The 20,477-nt window shown below is 42.5% G+C and overlaps 1 protein-coding gene across 1 annotated transcript; it reads left to right on the top strand.

The window, feature by feature from the left end:
* The first annotated feature begins 3,070 nt into the window (after window positions 1-3,070).
* Window positions 3,071-19,834, top strand: LOC131467403 (metal transporter CNNM1-like). Its single transcript, XM_058641289.1, has 10 exons — window positions 3,071-5,191; window positions 11,807-11,950; window positions 12,050-12,190; window positions 12,959-13,128; window positions 13,242-13,332; window positions 15,071-15,216; window positions 15,399-15,678; window positions 15,946-16,050; window positions 17,651-17,755; window positions 18,395-19,834. The coding sequence occupies exons 1-10, from the start codon at window positions 3,751-3,753 to the stop codon at window positions 18,472-18,474; spliced, it is 2,703 nt and encodes a 900-aa protein (XP_058497272.1). The 5' UTR covers window positions 3,071-3,750; the 3' UTR covers window positions 18,475-19,834.
* Window positions 19,835-20,477: the final 643 nt, after the last annotated feature.

The following is a 20,477-nucleotide window of genomic DNA, read 5'->3' as shown; positions in this document are numbered from 1 at the left end:
CCCTCCAGTTACAAACCAAGTTCCCTTTGCACAAGGCCATAAATCAGCTAACTTATTATTAAATATAATATAATATAATGTATATGTATACATATATATATATAAACCTGGGACCATGTGTTTTAATAAATATATTACATATAAATGCAGCCATGATTGATTTAACAGCTATAGGATGTAAATGTTGTGGTTTCCATCTTCCACTCTGATACTATTTAAATTATAATAATACAAATATGTTATACCATATTCACAATCTGCTCATCCGTTCACCAGAGTAAGGACAAACAGATGACCAATTGAATAAAACAAAAAACAGTGAATGAGCACATGACTTCCATCAGAAAGTAAAGGAATTAGGAAACTTCTAACAACCTTTGATAGCCTTTACACTGCTGCCATCATGTGGAGACATTGCATACAGTTTTTTAAGATTCCTAACACTGACATGTAAGTGAAACCTGACACTGGAGGAGAAAAACCTCACACCAGATCTGCATAACTGCAAGCACATTCTCAGCCTCACGTTTCCCAAAACACTGAACTCACTTCTCTACATCAGACACAGACAAAGTCATTTCACACCAGTTTTTAAAGCTCTTCCTTCAAAGATCCACACCCATGATCCTGCTCTCACTGAGGACTGCACCTCCCTGGACTATTCTTCCCTAGGTAGGTCGGTCCAGGGCTAGACGTTCCCGGTGTTTGAGGTCAATATCAAAGCTCTTCAAGAAAGACTTCAGAGTGTCCTTGTAGCACTTTTTTTGAGTTAAACTTTTGCCATATTTCAGTTCACCAAAGAAGACTTGTCTTGGAAATCTTGTGGCGGGCATTCTGGTCACATGGCCAGTCCATCTAAGCTGTGCCTTTGCAAGCAGGGTGGGGATGCTGGGCATGTTGGACCTGCTGAGGACTTCATTGTCAGGTATTCTGTCCTGCCACTTGATCCTCAGCAGTTTCCTCAGGCAGCTCAGGTGGAGGTGGTTCGGCATCCTGGTAGACTGCAGGTCTCACACCCGTACAGAAGGGTTGGGATTACCACAGCTTTAGACCTTCAGTTTTGTTTACTGTTGGATCCCATTATATTAATTTTAAAATTTAAACACTGGTACTAGACGTGTGACTAGTACAAACAAAAACATATAGTATGAACCATGTGCTATTTGGTGACAGAATTATACATTTATATATTTTATGAATGATTGTATTATTTTTGTTGAAGTGTTTGAATTTGTCCCCGTCAAAAGGAGAGCAGCAGGGTTTTCGGACGACCTGTAAGTGTTGGAGAGACGACTGATCGAGACCAACATAGAGAGAATTACAGTCGTCCAGTCGAGATGTAATGAAGGTGTGAATTGCCCTCGCCAAGTCTGTCAAGGGAAGGTCGGCCTTCATCTTGTCAAGTTAGAATACAATTTAGAATTTGTATTTTTTTGCACACACGCCAATTAGTGATAGTGAATTTGTCTTATCCTGCATTTATCCCATCCTTAGTACACAGCAGTAGTAAACACACACAAGGGGAGCAATGGGGGATTGGGTGCCTTGCTCAGGGGCACCCCAACCCTTGGTCCATCCTGGGATTGAACCAGCAACCTTGGTTATGAGCCCAATTTCATAATCACACCCAGATTCCTTGTGACAGACTGGAATTAACAGAGCTCTGTGATAAGAGGTCAGGTTGTCCACATGTATAATAATTTGAGGGTTTTTTTTGTTAAGAGTTATGAAGTGTATCTCCATCCACGTCTCAACATCTGTGAGACAGAGTCCATACATTTTAGGATTCATTTTAAAAGGCATATCCTTTTTTCTATTTGTTTTAAAATCCCTTGCCCTGCTCTATACCTCTCTGAGCTGCTACACCATCACACACCTGCACCTCATCTCTTGAGGTGTTATTGCATTCTGTTTTTATTGTGGTATAGTGTATGGCTGATACTCATGTCTTTTCATTTATTCTAGTTGAGTTTTAAATTTATTTTATTGCCTTGTGTGAGATTTGATGTCTTTTATTTATTATGTCTTTTGTGTTATTCTGTACAGAACTTTATTCCACTGTGGTTGTTTTAAAGGGCTTTACACATAAAGATGGATTGGATTGGATTTTAAAAAGTACTGTGGGATTTCCACTCACAACCAGCTCTACTAATTACAGAGATTGAAAATATCCTGTGTGCAGCAGCTCTCTGGAGAAAATGCCTTGTTGATGTCAGAGGTCGGAGGAGAATTGCCAGACTGCTTTGACGTGATAGTAGCTCTAATAACCACTTGTTACAACTAAGGTATGAGAAAGCAGATATGCTTCAGCAGCAGGACAGCACACTTTTTTTATGTGTTTGGCGTTTGGAGTTGTTGATTTATTACATGGTCATTCATTCATTTCTCTACCACTTCATCCTCCACATGAGGGTCATTGGGGAGCTGGAGCCAATCGCAGCAGACTGAGGGTGAAATGCGGGTTACACCCTGGACAGGTCGCCAGTCCAACAGTCCAACACGGGGCAAACACTGGGATTGAACCAGTGATATTCCTGCTGTGAGTGCTGAAAGTGTTGAAACATGCACACGTGCTATGGTTTGATTGTTATTTTAAATGTAAATCTAAATTTAAATGAAAAGACTATTAGGTAATGATGATCAGGACATCAAGACCAAAGAGGATGATAATCATTGTCTTCACACTTCATTCACCATTTACAAACACGGAAACGTTTTTCCTTTGCCAAACTTTAGACAATGTAAAAGTCAAAACTTTTTACCAACATGAGTCTTAACACTGTAACACCAAACACTGTCACTGGGAATTAAAGTCACTGAGAATTAAATAAACACTAACAACAGGCAGCGTCACACAAATGGTGAACTATTATGCTTTATATTAAGTTATTGTCTGCCAGTACTCTGCCCCAAAATGACCACATTTGTGACATTGCTCCAGTTACCATGACAACAGCATACTTTACCTTTATCAATGCTCCCTGTGACTCTTATTGTAAAGAGTAAAATATGCTTAATTATTAGTTAACTTATAATTATTTGATACTTTAGTGAACAGTTAACATTTATTGTGTTAACTGGTGTTAAAGTGTTCTAAACCCTTGAATAATGTTTACATTAATACCTTAATTAATCTGAATAACATTATTAAATGTTCAATTAAAATCTTTTTTAGTAAATGCTTCTTACAGAATGTAGTAATGTTAAACTATAAACAGTATGAATATCTGTTGTTTTGTCAGAATATTTTTCAGATTACGTGACCCTGTCATCTCTGATCTATGTTTCCAAACAAACCTTTAATCTGTAACTAATGGTAATTCCGTTTTATTAATTAAATTTCAACTGAAATCAAAACTGTTTGCATTTACTTTCGTGTTAATTCATTTTATTTCATCACGTCCAAGGTTTTAATGTGGTTTCTGCACAAGTCAAATGTGCCACTGTTTTTGAAATGTGTGCTCATTCATGTTAGTTTACTGTAAAGGGATTCCACGTGGTGCAGAAAATGAAGTGTTTGCAAATAAATGACGGAGCAGAGTAAACTGCACTGATTCTCACGTCTTAGCTGGGGGCTATTATTAGAAAGTTACGTCACTGCGCTGTGGAGGGCGCTTCTCCCTCCGTTCCGATCACAACCACCGACGGTAACGGAGAATAACTCCCTCCTTCTCCTCCCACATGGACCGGAACCACGCAGCACCACGTGACCCGGGGCCCCCGGACTGACTGAGCTTCTCACACCGCATCATGGCTGCGGAGGATGCGGCCGCGCGGTCCAGAAGCGGAGTGCTGCTCCCCCTCGGGGCTCCGCTGTCTGCGTCCCGGCTGCTGCTGCTCTCCCTGGCCGCCGCCTCCCTGCTCCCCGCCCCAGCGCTCGGCTTGCTCGGCTTTCGGCCGGAGGAGACCGGGGCGGAGCTGTCCGTGGAGGACGGGGTGCTGAAAGCCACCGAGGGGACGCGCTTCATGCTGCGGGTTTATTACTCCACCTCACCGCAGAGGCTCAACCGCACCTCGGCGGCGCGCGCCAACAACGCTGCGCCCTGGATCGCCTTCATCGAGGAACCAACTCCCGGGAGAGAAGGACAAGTTCACCCGAAGAGGAACATGTGCATGGACAAGACCGCGAGGACCTCCGACATCGAGGTTCTGGGCTCTTTCAAGTCCGCATCCAGCCAGAACTCGGTGCTGGTGGAGCTGCTGGCAAAGGACCTGCGGCGAGGAGAGAAGATCAAACACTACTCTATGTGCGCCTTCGACGGATCCAAATGGGAACACTACCGGACGCGGGATTTCTGGGTTGCCGTGGTGGAGCGTTCAGCGGTACCCGAGTTGTGGCTGCAGGTTCTGGTCTCAGTCCTGCTGCTCGGGCTCTCAGCGTTATTCAGCGGGCTGAACCTGAGCCTCTTGGCGCTGGACCCGGTGGAGCTGCAGGTTCTGCAGAACAGCGGCACCGACAAGGAGCAAAATTACGCGCGGAAAATCGAGTCCGTGCGTCGGCACGGCAACTACGTCCTGTGCACTCTATTACTGGGCACCGCGATCATCAACGCATCACTCGCTGTGTGGATGTGTCAGATCCTGGGCATGACCTGGGTCTCCACGGTCATCTGCGCCTTTGGCATCTTCTTCATTGGGGAGATCCTGCCGCACTCGGTGGCGTCGCGGCACGGCCTCGCCATCGCCTCCAAAACAATCTGGGTGACGCGTTTGCTCATGGTGCTCTCCTTCCCCATCTCCTACCCCATCAGCAAACTGCTGGACCTCATCCTCAACCAGGAAATCTCCAACTTTTACACCAGGGAGAAACTCCTGGAGATGCTGCGCGTCACGGACCCGTACCACGACCTGGTCAAAGAGGAGCTCAACATCATCCAGGGAGCGTTGGAGCTGCGCACCAAAACCGTGGAGGACGTCCTGACGCCGCTGACCGACTGCTTCATGCTGACCTCGGACGCGGTGCTGGACTTCAACACCATGTCGGAGATCATGCAGAGCGGCTACACGCGCATCCCCGTGTTTGAGAACGAGCGGTCCAACATAGTGGACATCCTGTTTGTCAAGGACCTGGCGTTTGTGGACCCGGATGACTGCACCCCGCTGAAGACCATCACACAGTTCTACAAACACCCACTGCATTGCGTCTTCAACGACACCAAACTAGACGCCATGCTGGAGGAGTTCAAGAAAGGTGAGAGGAGTGTTGTTCTGTGTGTTTGCAACACGGGGGCCCTAGAAAATGGTCTTAAGCCATTAGTTTCTCAATGATTTTATCACATAGCATAATGCCACAAGTGAAACGTGTATTTTTCCAGTTACTCCAGGACCTCGTGGTGATAATGATCTTATTTAAAATGTTCACTTTTTAAAGTTTCAGTAATTTTCTCATATTTTTGTAACTTCACATTTAAAAAAAAATGAATTAACTTTTCATTTCATCCTTATATTCAGCTATGTTCCTCTTATTAGGGCTGAGTCATACTTTCTGTGTTCAGTGTCCATGGAGAGCAGCAGCACCACATAAATGCCACTTATAAATACTACTAAACTCTCTATAGTTGTACCTAAGTGAGTAGGTACCAGTTGACCTCTTCATATAACCTTAAGCAAGTTTCCATGTCAGAGCACTCCATCAACTGGAATGGAATCAAACCTCATGGAGTCAAACTGAAGTTGTATCCACTTTCATCCATGTAGGGTCAACCACAGAGTAAATCTACATCATATGGAGCCCAACAGACACACGTATGATGGAAGTATGACCCAACACTATAGGCTGTTTTCAGACCTGCACTGAAGTCTGGATGTTTTCCTGAAATTGTCCAGGTGCAGGTGCAAACACAAAGTTCTGCAACAGTAGTTTGGGACATTTTTCGTAATGTCTAACACCTACACCTGAATTAAATTTTCACATTTTGAATTCTCTCCTGGTGTTGTGATAAGATGCATGAAATAACCTACTCTATAATATAATATAATACAGTATACTTTCGAGTTCATGTTTAAAAATCTTATCGTCTTTAATTTTGGGGTTGCAGGTGAGGTTTGATAAAGGGCCTGCAGGAGCACTTTGCCCGGGGGCCTAAAAATTGTAGTCTCTGTTTGTGGCACAAAAGTTTAAGTTCAAATCTTTAATATGCAATAATATCTGTGCATAACTGTAAATTAGAAACTTTACTATTTACATGTTGTCTTTGATTATGTGTTAACTTATATTTCACTTATTGTATTTGCATCTAAATCCATTTCTTCTCACACAGCTTTGACCCAGAGTCATACACTCATAAAGCCCAATCAAATCGCATGTTGATGTTTTTGAAGTCTAATTTCCCATACCACTATTACACTGTGCTAGGGCTGCACACTATATTATATATATATATTGGATGTTTTCATATTGTGATATGTTGTCTCTGATGACATTCCCTGGTTGTAAAGGCTGCTGCAGTGCTAATATTGAGGTCATTTACTCTGCTAATTTAAATATAATGATATTTATAGTGTATATTTATAGGCAATTTTGATGTTTCTTAAACCGGTGGCATATAAAGAAAACCATCAGATATCATTAAATGACCAGGTAACACCTGCATTTTAAGGTTGTAACAGATATGAAAAACAGCTAGAACAGAGGAACAATGTGTTTTTAGGTACATTTTCATTGAGAGGGAGAGAGAGAGAGAACGTGCAGCTCTGTGCTGCATCACAAAGTGTCTGCAGTCTGCAGTGTTGCTGCAGAAGTAGCAGCAGGACAGTGTTTCCCTCCTCTCAGTTGTGTGTATGCAGTCAGCTGGTTTTAAATGGGTGGGGTGCTCCCCGTCCAATCACAGCTCTCCCTGCTCCTCACAGCCTCCCTGCTGCATATTCAGCTGTTTTTTTTTTCTGTGATAGGACAGAGGAAAACAGAAGGACACCTTGACCAAGGCGACATGTTCTGTTTTCACAGGTTTTAAGTAGACAGCTATTTATGCATTTGACAATGAAGTAAATTTAGTTTAAAAAATAAAAAAAAACATTCTGGAGGACTTCTTATCTTGTTTTAAAACTATAACGCAATGAATATTCAACTGATGCTTGATTCATTCATAAATCAAGAGAGAGACAGAGACAGAGAGAGAGAGAGAGAGAGAGAGGCCAGATGCCACAGAAAGATGCAGATGATAATCTAAACAGAGCAGAGGATTATAAACTTAAATCCTCCCTCAGTTTCTCTCTCTGGTTTCCATTCAAATGTGACAGAGCTTTGTTTTCAAATGTTCAGTCGCAGAAAATATGCCTTCTATCCACAGCTGGAAAAAAATATGCAAAGTTGCAACTTGTTGTAAAGAAAGAGAGACATACAGTTATTACTGTAGTAATATTAGCTGTTCCTTACATGTCATGACTTCAAATGTGCACAAACACAGGCTGAAAGAAACAAACCCTCTCATCTTCTCTGTCTATGTTGTTTTTTAAACCTTTTCACTGCAGCAGTGACATGCAGACAGAGACCTTTGCAGCAGCTGATGCTGACACAGAAAAACCTCCCAGTTGTGTCTGCGTTAACAAACCTGTTGGGGACATGGCTCCATTTGATTATGTACAACTATACTGTGGTTTATTATCTGCTAATCTATGGAAAGTTTATTTTCTTCAGCCTTTAAATTAACATAACATAATAATAATCTATTTGAGCTGCTGCTGTTGCTGCTGCTGCTGTAGTTACTGCAGCACCTGCCTCTGGTTCAGTCTCTGGGGGATAAATCTGCCAACACCGCTCCACACTCTTGTCCTGTGCTCACTGCAAAAATGCCACTGAGAATAATAAGGTCAGGCTACATCCATTCTATTACCTTTTCATTTGAAAATGACATTGTCAGGTTAAAAATGATCTGCATCCAAACAAGCATTTCACCTCTGTATGAAAATGTGCATCCATGGGACACTTTTAAATGTGTCCACTGACAGAAATGGACAAAAGAAAAATGTCAAAAATCTAATGTCATACTGTCTTCAAGTGGACGTTTCATCCTTAACAGTCACATCAAAAACATCTTCTCAAAGTTGCTTATTTGAGTGCTGCAGTGCCACACTGAACACCCACCAAATATCTAATCCATACATTATCAAAACAAAGAAAGAGCAGCAAAGATATAGGTGCAAATAAAAAAGCAGACAGAAGGATGAGATCAGGAAAAGCTGCAGGACTGGAGGATTGTGGGTGGTTGGTTACCATGGAGACATCAAAAACCCTCCACAAGAGCTTAAATTAAATGTTTTTGTTTTTTTGTCAGAGAGCAGTTATCAAAATTGTCAAGCGAAGAAGTATAAACCAAGCTTAACATACGTGAAAATGTATGTGATGTGAACATATAACTGACTATCTGTCCCTTCCTGGTTTTCAATAAACCAGCCCATCAGGTTTATGTCGTATACCCACTACGAAAGGGCCAGGACTTCCGTATAACCACTTAAAAATGCACAATGATATGTATCAACACTGTCAAGTGGATGGAGGAGGACGACAGGAGAGGAGGAGCTTGTGAATGGCCTTGAACATTAACAGTTAATGTTACGTAGAAGAAAGTATGACCAGGTAATGTTGTTGATGTGAGATTTAAAAGACGGACACACAAACCATTCATAATTGCTAAATTAGGCTAAGGATCTGAGTGAGACTACGTGAAGAGCCATTTGGGAGCCCTAAGAGCCGGCTCTTCTAAGGGGGCGGAGCCAAGCGATCTGAATCCCCATCATTACAATCCAGGATAATATGATGTGTGGAGTGTCAAAGGCCACACAGGTCAAGAGACCAGACTTAGATTGTTGGTGATTTTTATGAGTGCAGTACAGGTTTGTACAGGTTGCTGTGTGATGAATGGAAGTTGAATAGCTACTGATTTTTGAGAATTTTGGAGATGAAGGGTTTTGAAGGATGTAGGAACAGTTCCAGTGGAGAGAGAGGAGTGGATGATGGCTTTGAGTGTGCGGCTTGTTTTTGTGACGGAGTTAGAGTGGGCTGAACTCGACATGCTCAAGCACCGGTGCCAGGCATCACAGAACCATGGTGCAATGAAGCGGAAGAAAGTGTTACTTGAAAGAAAGTGAAAGAAAAGTTTCAACAACTTGGCCCTGAATCTACAGCGGTTTTAGAGGACGATGTGTCCCTAGAAAAATAATAATACACAATGCCCAGGTTTCCTGGAAGTTAAGGAGCTTGCTTATGTTTTAGTGGAGGTTGTAAGGGATGCTCTGTGCTTATAGATCACTAACAAAGCACAAGAGATGAAAGTAACAACAGGGATTTTTGTTATTGAGTGCTGATGATGTGGAAATGGAAGTGAAAGTAAAAGTTAACAAAGGTTTTTGCTCACAGCTGAAAAGAGCCAACCAGGAAGTGGATGTGGTCTGAGTGTTGCCACTGAAAGAAACTGATTTTAGTCCATCTGAAGACTGCAGATTTGTGGCAGAGTCTTCTGGTGTGGTGAGACTGGAGGCAGACTTTTTGGCCCGAACACTCGGGAATGAAACTAGCCAAGTAACACCTTCCCTGCTGTTAACAATGGCAACAGTAGCACGTTAGTGTAGCGGGAAGCGTTTCAGTGGCAGCAGCATTACACAGAAGGGAAGCTGAACAGTGAACATGACACACAAATCCTGGACCAATGCCTGTGACGTCCTCCTGCCAGAAAACCACATCATAATAACTCTAATCTTATTATTGTGCATATACTGTATTATAGAATACTTAATCAATGTAAATGATTTATTATAATTCTTATTGTTGTTGTTGTTATTATTTATTTCATTTGTTTATTTGTTTAGGAACCTTCATAGAATTAGGAGTTGTAGACAGTGGCAGGGATTCCAACCCTCATCCCTTTAGTTACAAGCCAAGTAATCTCTCCACTTGGCCTAACTGTTTGCTCCTCCTCCTGTATGTTTTTATGTCCTCCTCATCAGTGACTGAACATCACTGTGAAGAGTATGAAATAATCAGTGCGCTGTATTTTCCAGTTTGTCTCGAACCATCTGCTCATGCTCCTCGTGTTCGCATTACTTTATCCTGTAAAGACGAGCAAAGGAGGAGAGGCTTCATTTTCTCCACAGGGAAATAACACCGCTGCGTGTTATTCATCTGGAAATGTGATCAGAAATCTTACAATCGTACAATCGTTCGGAACTTTACAAAATGTGCACACAAGATCAGAGACATCAATAAAAACAAGTGTGAATGCACAGCCACTTGAATAACATCGTGAGACTGTGATTTGTTTTTCATCATAAGCAATGGAGGCAAGACCTGTGCGTGTTTAATCTGGATTTAAACCATCAAAAACTGAGGCGCTTTAGTAGAGATGTGTGCTCTACAGGGATAATCAAACACAGGTGAACATCATGAGACACAGGTGAATCACATTAGGGCAGGGCAGGAAATCAGGAGAGACAATAGGACAGGACAGGAAGTAAAACATAACAAAACTACAAAATAAAACAGGAAACCCAGAGTAAAGAAAGAACAATGAGAAGTCCTAAAAGAATACTGTCCAAACCATGACACATCTGTCAGGTCAATCAGTGAAATAAAAGTTTTGTCAGCAACATTTTGAAGTAGAGCCGTTTTCTTCATCAGTCATCATTCATTTGTACTTTACAACCCTTTGCAATAACATCAAACCTTTCTAATCTCCCCCCACTGCAGCGTTTATTGCTGATGTTTTAAAGCTGCAGTGCGTAACTCCCCCCATTAGCAAAACATCTTGCTCCACCCCCTCCCCTCTGCTACTCGCAAGCAAAAAGCTCATTATTTATCTCAATAAAACTGCTGAACAACTGGTTTTTTTTTCGTTTGCTTCAGCAGTACAATTCACTTCTGGATCTTTTCATGGGTCCTTCATCAACCTGTAGCAATCACTCTTCACTTACATGAGAATTTTTCCATGGGATTTAAAACACACTGCTACTGAGAATCGTAGAGAGTCACGCAGAGCTCACAGACTCACAGTTATATATGTATATATATATATATATATATATATACATATATGCAGTATATATTAATCTTAACAAAAGATGGGACGAATGAGCTCTAAGTGGGTTTAAAAGTTACATTTGATTATATACGTGTGAATAAATACATGTTTGTTTATCAATTCATTTATCAATTCACGTGTGACATTAATTCAATGAAGCAGTTTTAAGCAGAACTGAAAGGACAGAGAACATTATGTGTATGTTTGAGGCTGACCCACTTAGATGAATGCATCTCTGATCTGTGCCAGAACTGTGTGTGTTTGTGTTTGTGTGCGTGTGTGTGCATGTGTGTGCGTGCGTGTGCGTGTGTGTGTGTGTGCGTGTGTGTGTGTGTGTGTGTGTGTGTGTGTGTGTGTGAGTATTTGGCAGGCAGTGAGCGTAGAGACACAGAAAAAAGGTGACTTGGAGCCAGACAGTTGAGGAGCAGTGACGACTACAGAACAAGGATCAGTGTTGGCATTGTACACTGACAGAAGCAGCAGCAGCTTTGACAACATACATTATAGCTTTGTTTTTATTTTTTTTATTATTATTATTATATTGTCAATATGTAGTCATTATTTTTTTAAGGAAGATATTTGGTAGCCTAAGCCTTTAACACAGAGTGTATCGCAGACAATGTGTCTGAGCAAGTGCACTTTGCATTGCCGTAATTACAAATTCCAGCAGTTTCTGAAAGCTGAGAAGTTGCAAGTCAAAGCCAATATGTGGTTATTACGGTAATTTTACTTGTGCTGTTGCAGGAAGCCATGTCATGATGGGTTTGTTGTTGTTTTCAACCTTTGACATGCAGGAAAGTCTCACCTCGCCATCGTGCAGCGGGTGAACAACGAGGGTGAAGGTGACCCTTTCTACGAGGTGACGGGCATCGTCACCCTGGAGGACGTCATTGAGGAAATCATTAAGTCAGAGATCCTGGATGAGACTGACCTCTACAGTACGTATGCATGTACATGTACGTGTACAACACGTTTCAGGGATGTTTGGGACATGCTCGCTCTGTGTGTCTCACTGTGAGTGTGTGTGTGTCTGTCAGCTGACAATCGCACGAAGCGGCGTGTTTCTCACCACGAGCGGAAGCAGCAGGACTTCTCCATCTTCAAACTGTCAGAGAATGAGATGAAAGTGAAGATTTCTCCTCAGCTTCTCCTGGCGACTCACCGGTTCCTGTCCACAGGTAACAGCAGACCTTAGAAACCACTTTGTCCTCTCTTCTTACAATCATACAATCTGAGTTCCGTCTATAGATAAAAGTTGAAATAGACACATTTTGTTTTTGGGACCATGGGAAGTGTCTGAAACCTGTATTGTCTTGAACGTCCATCAGGGGGCGATTCCACTGGTTTGTATTTAGGTCTATGAGAAGCTAACAATATTTCTCATTATATCAGGAGACATTTTTATCTCATTCAATAAAACATTGCATCCATTTGGTAAAAATTATGGTCCCATTAAAAGAGACCATAAAGCAGGGAAGGTGTTGGGGGATGGGACGCCGTGCAATATTGATGAATATGTACTTGTGACGAGACCGTTCAGGACCCAAGAGCAGGCAGACAAGGAGACGCAGCAGTGACACAAGGTGGGGCATGACAAAACAAAATGAGATCAAATCATCATGTCAACATGCTGGTGCTCTAACCCAGGAGAAGCCATGCTGTGCCTTTGTTTCATGCTTATTTATTTATTTATTTATGGTTTATTTTTATAGGGACAGATACAAAAACATAGACAGTTCTGCTGCAGTTATCCAAAGCATGCATCATGGTGTTTGTAGCAGATGCTAATTTGCAACACTCGACACAGGAATTGCCAGAACTAGGTGACTATATAGTAAAAGTAAATAAAAGTATAAAACATGCAATGAAAATATATTAAAACATTACATTTCATATTATATCCAAGGACTAGATGTGTGTGTGTTCCTCTCTCCTCTCTCCATCAGAGGTGGAACCCTTCAAACCTGCTCACATTTCAGAGAAGATCTTGTTGAGGCTGATCAAACACCCCAGCGTGGTCCAGGAGCTCAAGTTTGATGAGAGGAACAAGCGAGCGCAGCAACACTTTCTGTTCCAACGCAACAAACCGGTGGAGCACTTCATCCTGGTGTTGCAGGTATATCTGCTTCTACCAGAGCAGCACTCACAAGAGGCACTGATGCTGCGTCATCTTGTTTGAGAAGAAAGCTGCTCAGCTCACACAATGTTTTTGTGTTTATTTGCGCTCAGGGTCGAGTGGAAGTGGAGTTCGGTAAAGAAGCGCTCAAGTTCGAGAACGCAGCATTCTCTTACTTTGGGGTTCCTGCCATCATGCCAGCAGGTATGATGCTGATTTACATATTCAACATATGCTATTACAGTTTTTGAGTTTCAGCAAGGGACCCCAAACTTCCCTTTCCCGAGCCACATTGACCAGCTCCGACTGAGGGATCCTGAGGCGTTCCCAGGCCAGAGTGGAGATGTAATCTCTCCACCTTGTCCTAGGTCTACCCCGAGGCCTCCTCCCAGCTGGACGTGCCTGATACACCTCCCTTGGGATGCCCGAACCACCAGATGCCCGAACCACCTCAACTGGCTCCTTTCAACGTAAAGGAGCAGCGGTTCTACTCCGAGCTCCCCCCAGATGACCGAGCTTCTCACCCTATCTCTAAGGGAAAAGCCAGCCACTCTCCTGAGGAATCCCATTTCGGCCGCTTGTACCCGCGATCTCGTTCTTTCGGTCATGACCCAACCTTCATGACCATAGGTGAGGGTAGGAATGAAGATTGACCGGTAGATCGAGAGCGTTGCCTTCCAGCTCAGCTCCCTTTTCGTCACAACCGTGCGGTAAAGCGAATGCAGTACCGCACCAGCCGCTCCGATTCTCCGGCCCATCTCCCGCTCCCTCGTCCCCTCACTCGTGAACAAGACCCCGAGATACTTGAACTCCTTCACCTGGGGCAAGGAGTCATTCCCTACCCGGAGAAGGCAATCCACCGGTTTCCTGCTGAGAGCCATGGCCTCAGACTTAGAGGTGCTGATCTTCATCCCGACCGCTTCACACTCGGCCACGAACCGATCCAGTGAGCGCTGAAGGTCACAGGCCGACGAAGCCATGAGGACCACATCATCTGCAAAAAGCAGCGACGAGATCTCAAGCCCGCCAAACCACAACCCCTCTCCCCCACGACTACGCCTCGAAAACCTGTCTATGAAAATCACAAACGCAGACATGATCTCCTTCTCTAAAGGTGCATTCACACTGAATGTAAAGCAGTTGGTCACGTTACATCACTTATGCAATCGGTGTCTCATTTGCATTCACTGGCTAAGAAACGACCAACAACAGTGCAACCAAGGTTAGACTTCCTACTACAAAGTCCAACTTCCAAGCTCACCTTCTGTTCCCGTGCTCTGCCCACTCTCTCTTTATCCAGTCTCACTCAGTTACAGTCCACACAAACTGTCCTCCATTTCTGATACAACATTGGGATTAGCTCAATTAGCTTTTGCTAAATCACACTTTTTTTTGCTCTAGTTTAAAAAAAATTATTTTGAACAACTGAAGCTTACAAAACAAAAATTGCATTTGCATTTTCCAACATCTGGGACGGATTATGAGAAACTGGGCCCCTGGGCACTGTGATTGTAAATTCAACTCTCTTTGTACATTGAATCTTTTGAGATACCCCCGTGTCCTGTATTCCGGGATACTTCCCAGACTCCTGTGGAGCAGTCCTCAGGAATAAAAACACTGAGTGTTCAGTGTCTTTTTAGCATCTTGACCGTTCATGTGCTGATTGACCTCTTTTGCAAAATAAAATAAAAAACTTGTTGGTCGGCAGAAGTCTCTATTTCATTCTTCACCAGCAACAGAGAATTTTCCACACCAGCCCTTCACACATACTCGCTGCCACTGCACAAACATTAACCCAAGTCGTTAGAGAAGTACTTGAACCCAAAATCAAATCAAATAAATTCCGCTAAAAAGTCCGACTTCCAGGCTAATTTAACTGCTCGCTGAGCCAGTCATGTATATGCCTGAGCTTCAGTGCCATTTCACTTCTGCTCTAAATCAGTCCACAGATCCCCCTCTCGCAGCAGTGGTTTGGACCGCTCTGAGTCCATGCTGTACGGAGGGAGCATGGGGCAGCTGAACGGAGGCGGGAACGTCTACCTGCCAGATTACTCGGTCAGACAACTCACACACCTTCAGGTCATCAAGGTAGTGGCACATCACAGTCACATAATCTCAGTCTTTGGCTTTGTTTCATGTATGTTGAAAAATGTGTACATTTGCAGTGGATTTCACTGCACCCAATGTTTGCAAAATGACCAAGAGTTAAATTTATTTCTCATGTACTCAACATAGAAAACAGGTTTTCTTTGGTACCTCTCTTGTGTCAGATCACTCGGAGTCACTACCAGAACGCTGTGACAGCCACCAGGATGGACAGCTCTCCTCAAACACCTGATGCCGACGCTCGTCCATCTGAGGGCAACACCCCAAACCCGGAGCCTCCGATAATGGAGCACGGAGCCACGCTGATGCCCCCACCACACACCACCACCATGCTAATGCCTCCACCCAGGGAGCCCAGTCGGCCCAGCTCGGCCAGAACCCAAGGACCGCAGTCCACCGTCCTGCACAGCACGTCCCTGCTGAACGAGAAGAACCGCATTGTCCGTAAGTGTCCTCCACTCTAGCGACAGGTGATGGTGCTTCATACAAATGGATTACATGTTATAGAATCTTTCTAGAACCTTTTTTTCTTCCACTTCCATATAAACCTATGAAACTAGACCCACAATTAAAGTATAAACCTGTTGAATTATGAGTGCATGAGCAAGTTAATTTGACAATGTATCATTATTTATTATGGTGAAGTTTACGATCAATGAATGGGTGGAAGGCAATGTTCAAACATCTTCTGTTTATTTGTGTTTGCTGCAGGGAGTAAATCTGACGGCCAGAAAAGTCCCAGTGACTCAGTGTTTCTCAGGATGGACGAGATCCCGTACATCAGAGAGGACAGAGCTGAGACTGACGCACACACCGGTACGGCATCTGCATAAACACGCTTGTCACAATGAACTTAGGGATAAAGCTTTTATATTTATGAAATCATTTCAGCATGTCATTTTTCCCTTTGAATGAGTACATGATAAACTGATAACCAAGCAGTAGCTACAGTTCAGTTCACCAGAGTACGTATGGAGAGATAAATCCTGATCTGGCTTGCGTTGTCACTGCGTTGGTTGGTGTGTTAGTCGGATGACGATAGCTGAGTCAGCTTCATTGAGGGGGTTAAGTGTTTTGCCCAAGGACACATCGGCATGTATAGCCTACATGTGGAGACGGGAATCGAACGCTTAACATTTCAGTTGAAAGACAACTCACTTTACTACTTATCCGCCACCGCCCTAATAGCATGACATCACACTAACAGGACACAGTGTACCCAGCTGTGCAGTCCTCAGTGCTGACATTATTTGTTAAAAATAAAATAGAAATGATCTTGAATCCTCTCTCTGTGGCAATGAACATTATATTTAAGGTTGACTTTGTGCTTTTTCCATTTCATTCCCTCTGTTACCTGTAAGTTAACATTTTCTGTCCACCAGTCAACAGACTGCAGTGTGTTTAGCTCCTCCCACCAGGAGCTGGACCACTATGCTAGGTACCACAACAAAAGAGCGCCAAAATGTTGGACGGTTTTGAATCGGTTATTTTGAAATTAACATTTGAAATGCACACAATTGGGACGCTTAGTGTAAATGTGGCTAAAAGATCAGAAGCAGTGTCTGAACTAAAATGACACACAATGAAGCACTAACCTCTGACCCACAGGCCCCTTTAAAATAAGTGAAGCCTTTGTAAACCATATGTTGGGCACCTGACAGGAGAACTGTCACAAAACAAACCCTGTCCATTTTGTTGAGTTTATATAATATACTGTATATACCCAGTTAGCTTCTATGCTACAAAATGACACATAACACGAAAATACAACTAGTGAATGGAGTTTTTCTCCCTTTATACAATAATTGAACAGATCAACCAGCAAATTCAAAACATATCTCAGTCATTACCAATTCCACAAACCAAAACATTAACTCAAAACCAATATTTGTTAAATCAAAAACATGTCAGGTTAGATAATTGATGAATGAACATGGTAACTGATTTTCAAAGTTTTAATCCTGAGAAAGCACAGACGAGACGATCCATTACAGGACCACACAAACCATGTCAGGGAGGAGATTCCAGGGATTTAGGATCTGCAGGAACTCACATTGACCTGACCTGCTTTAGCAATAACAATTTCATGCAACAATCCTTAATTCCTATCATCGCTACATAAGGAAAATGGCTGTAAATTGCCTAATAAAGCTTGATGAGGCCCCCTGGGGCCTTTTTCTTGGGGCCCCCAAAGTCACTGAAAACACCACTGCCAAGAACACAAAACCAAACCTCCTTGGCAGAGTAAAGCAATATGTTCACATTCAGAGTTCCCAAAAATTGTTTTTCATTGACTTCACAGGTTGGATTTTAAGCTTCCTCCAACAGACAATGCTGTTCTTCACTGATTTATGACTAGCTCTCTCTGTCTCCCTCCCTCTCTCTCTCTCTCTCTCTCTCTCTCTCTCTCTCTCAGACATGGCCTCTGTTCCCATAGAAACGGACACATCTCCTTTCATCAGCAGTCTGTCGCTGAGCGGCTCAGAGGAAACACTGGGCAAGAAACTCCTGCTGAAACTCAGTGAGTCCTCACATTCACCAACCTTCTCTATTCTCTCTCTCTCTCTGGCTTTAATTCATATGTAAACTCAGCTGCAAACACACACACACACACACACACTCACCTTTTGCCTCCTATTAGAACTAACTTGCCTACTTTCTATTCTCATGCTGTTCCCTTCAGGATCATTCCATTTTGATTCTACATTCTACAGATGTGTATATATTATTGTAAAGTTGAGTTTATAACATTTAAAACTGCACAGGCTACAAAACTTGTATTTCAGATTTACCAGGCTGTTGTGGATTTATTTGAGGTACATTCTTCAAGCAGAAGCTTCAAAAGATGATCCTATTTTCTGGTTATGGATTGCAAATGTGACATTTTTAACCTGCATTTGATCCATTTCAATGTAAATCAATAGGTATTTAGACTGGCTTTTATGCTGTGTTTTTTGGTTTAGATAAACAAAAAGCAATAGCAATCCACAGCGGGAAAAATGATGGAATAAATCAAGCATAAAGGCTTACACGGAACACAAAAAATACATTGGAATAAAGGGGAAGATGCAAAAGACCTGAAAAGAGCTAGAGAGGAAAACTGACTGGTATGATTAATATGAGCCACATTTTCATCACTGCTAACGTGTTGTCTCCTCAGGCCACAGGAAGAGGAAAAAGTCCCGCGAAGGGGACAAAACACCAGAGGACATTTCAGAGCAGCCGCTGGTACAAACCTAGCAGAGTGTTTGCATGAAACAGACTCCAACTCTTCATCGCGTGATGGTTCTTTATGCTGTTTGTAAAGACAATGTGAACGAGGAACTACAGCTCTCAGAGTTTTATCTGAGAACTCCCTCTGCACACAGGAGGACAAGGGGGTGCACCCTGGGCAATATGCATCAAAATGTCATCGTCACATGTTCGTGTTGATGCCTGTACATAAACGATTGACTGCAAATGTGAAGAAAAAAAAAAGTTTTTTTGAGAGTTTTAAAGTTTGTACTTGTACAGGCTGTTCTGTAACCAAAGTGATAGCTGCACCTGGATCATGTTACCAGTGGTTTTTGGAAGCCTCCCCTTTTCTTCTTCTTTTGGCTTCTCCCTTTGAGGGGCGCCACAGTGGATCATCTGCCTCCATCTTGTCCTCACCCTTATGTCCCCCACTTGTCCCCTACCCCTACACTTGTCTGACCTCCATTGTTCCTTCCTTTCATCCGTCCATCCACTTTCTTCACCAGACCCCCAGATACTTGAACTCCTCACAGTATATGTCAGAGACCTGATATACAGTATACATCAGTCACTGAGTGAGTGAGAGGAAGCAGGAGTTAGATGGAAAAGCAGCAGAATTCCAAACAGGAGAAAGGCTGGATGAAGTTCTTTGTCTTTGAACTTTTGTTTCTTTATGTTTCTGCCTTTTTTCGTTTTAAAACATCTCTTCTTCACACAGCGCAAAGATGAGAGAGTTTAAGAAGGATATGTCGTTGATTATCCTCTGCACTTTATATTTTCTTTGCTGGTGGCAATTAAATACAAATGTAAAGATTTAAAGAAGATACCTTTATAAGACTTAACTTTTTAAGCCATAACTATAGCATCCTTGTGAGAATGATGGCGTTTTTCTTGTATGAGAGCAATACTTGAAGGCTTGAAGCAATGTTATTGATGTAAATGGGGCCCCAGGAATAGTGATTTTCTAGAAATCCCAATTCCTTTTTCACGTCAGAGACATCTTCTGTCAAAGCCAGTGTGCAGAATAAAATGAAAGAGGATACTGTACTGGTTAAGATGAAATTATTTGCACAGGATGTGTATTTATACATTATATGCATATGGAAATTGACATTTATTTACCATAATCACATGGTATCATACAGTAGTTTATGTTTATTTGGAGGTTCACAGCATTAACGCACATCTTAGTTTGGAGCATTAGAAATGTCTACTTGAGAAACACACACCAGTTGACCTTTGTCTTATAATTGAATGATGGATGAGTTCTGAAAATGTTCCTGATGGTGCACCGTTCTGTACTTTCTGTGCTGGCTGCATGGTGCAGAGGGGACAGGAAGGAGGGGCGTGGCCTCCATCTGACTGTGTTTGCAGGATCAGATTTGTGGCACTGCAGCACAGAGGAGGAGGAGGAGGAGGAGGAGGAGGAGGAGGAGATGCTGTTTCAGCTCAGACTATTGTTACTAGAAGGAAATAAAATTAGGGATGACTCAACACCACTCTCTCATGTCCAATAGTGACATCACATCTTTGAGTGTTTGCCAATGTTGATATAATTCAGATTGTTTAAAGCCAGGGCGTCAAACTCAATTACAGCAGGAGTCGAAATCACAAACTGTGTCCAGGTCAAGGGTCAGGCGAGGTCAAATCATATGAACTTCAGAACTTTCAGTCACGTTTCGATATATTACTGAACACAATGGATCCTTTTCTTTTCATAAAATAAAATGTATTTATCCATGAAATAGACTCAGAAGGGCTAAATACTGGACAACTGTTTCATAGTTACAGCACACATACATCAGTTGGAGGACTCACAAAAGAACATAAATGAAGATGTGTGTTCAAAATGATGTGGTGAATCATTTATCAATCGTTTTCTCTTAAACTCAGCAGTATAGTAATGACCTGATACCCTCTGCTGTATTTTCAGTAGAACAGCACATACAGGCCTGTAGTCACATGGATCTTAGCCAATAATTTGCTTTTTTACTAAATGTTTAAAACCT

Source organism: Solea solea, chromosome 10, assembly GCF_958295425.1.
Source record: "Solea solea chromosome 10, fSolSol10.1, whole genome shotgun sequence".
Classification (NCBI taxonomy): Eukaryota; Metazoa; Chordata; class Actinopteri; order Pleuronectiformes; family Soleidae; genus Solea; species Solea solea.
The sequence above is the reverse complement of the archived record's forward strand: the minus strand, read 5'-3'. Positions and strand labels throughout refer to the sequence as shown.

What these genes read in the sequence shown, in the direction of transcription:
- LOC131467403 (XM_058641289.1), top strand. Translation starts at nt 3,751, where the DNA reads ATGGCTGCGGAGGATGCGGCCGCGCGGTCCAGAAGCGGAGTGCTGCTC. An exon ending in GCTGGAGGAGTTCAAGAAAG is followed by an intron (nt 5,192 to 11,806) that starts GTGAGAGGAGTG and finishes TTTGACATGCAG; the next exon opens with GAAAGTCTCACCTCGCCATC. An exon ending in TCCTGCCATCATGCCAGCAG is followed by an intron (nt 13,333 to 15,070) that starts GTATGATGCTGA and finishes GCTCTAAATCAG; the next exon opens with TCCACAGATCCCCCTCTCGC.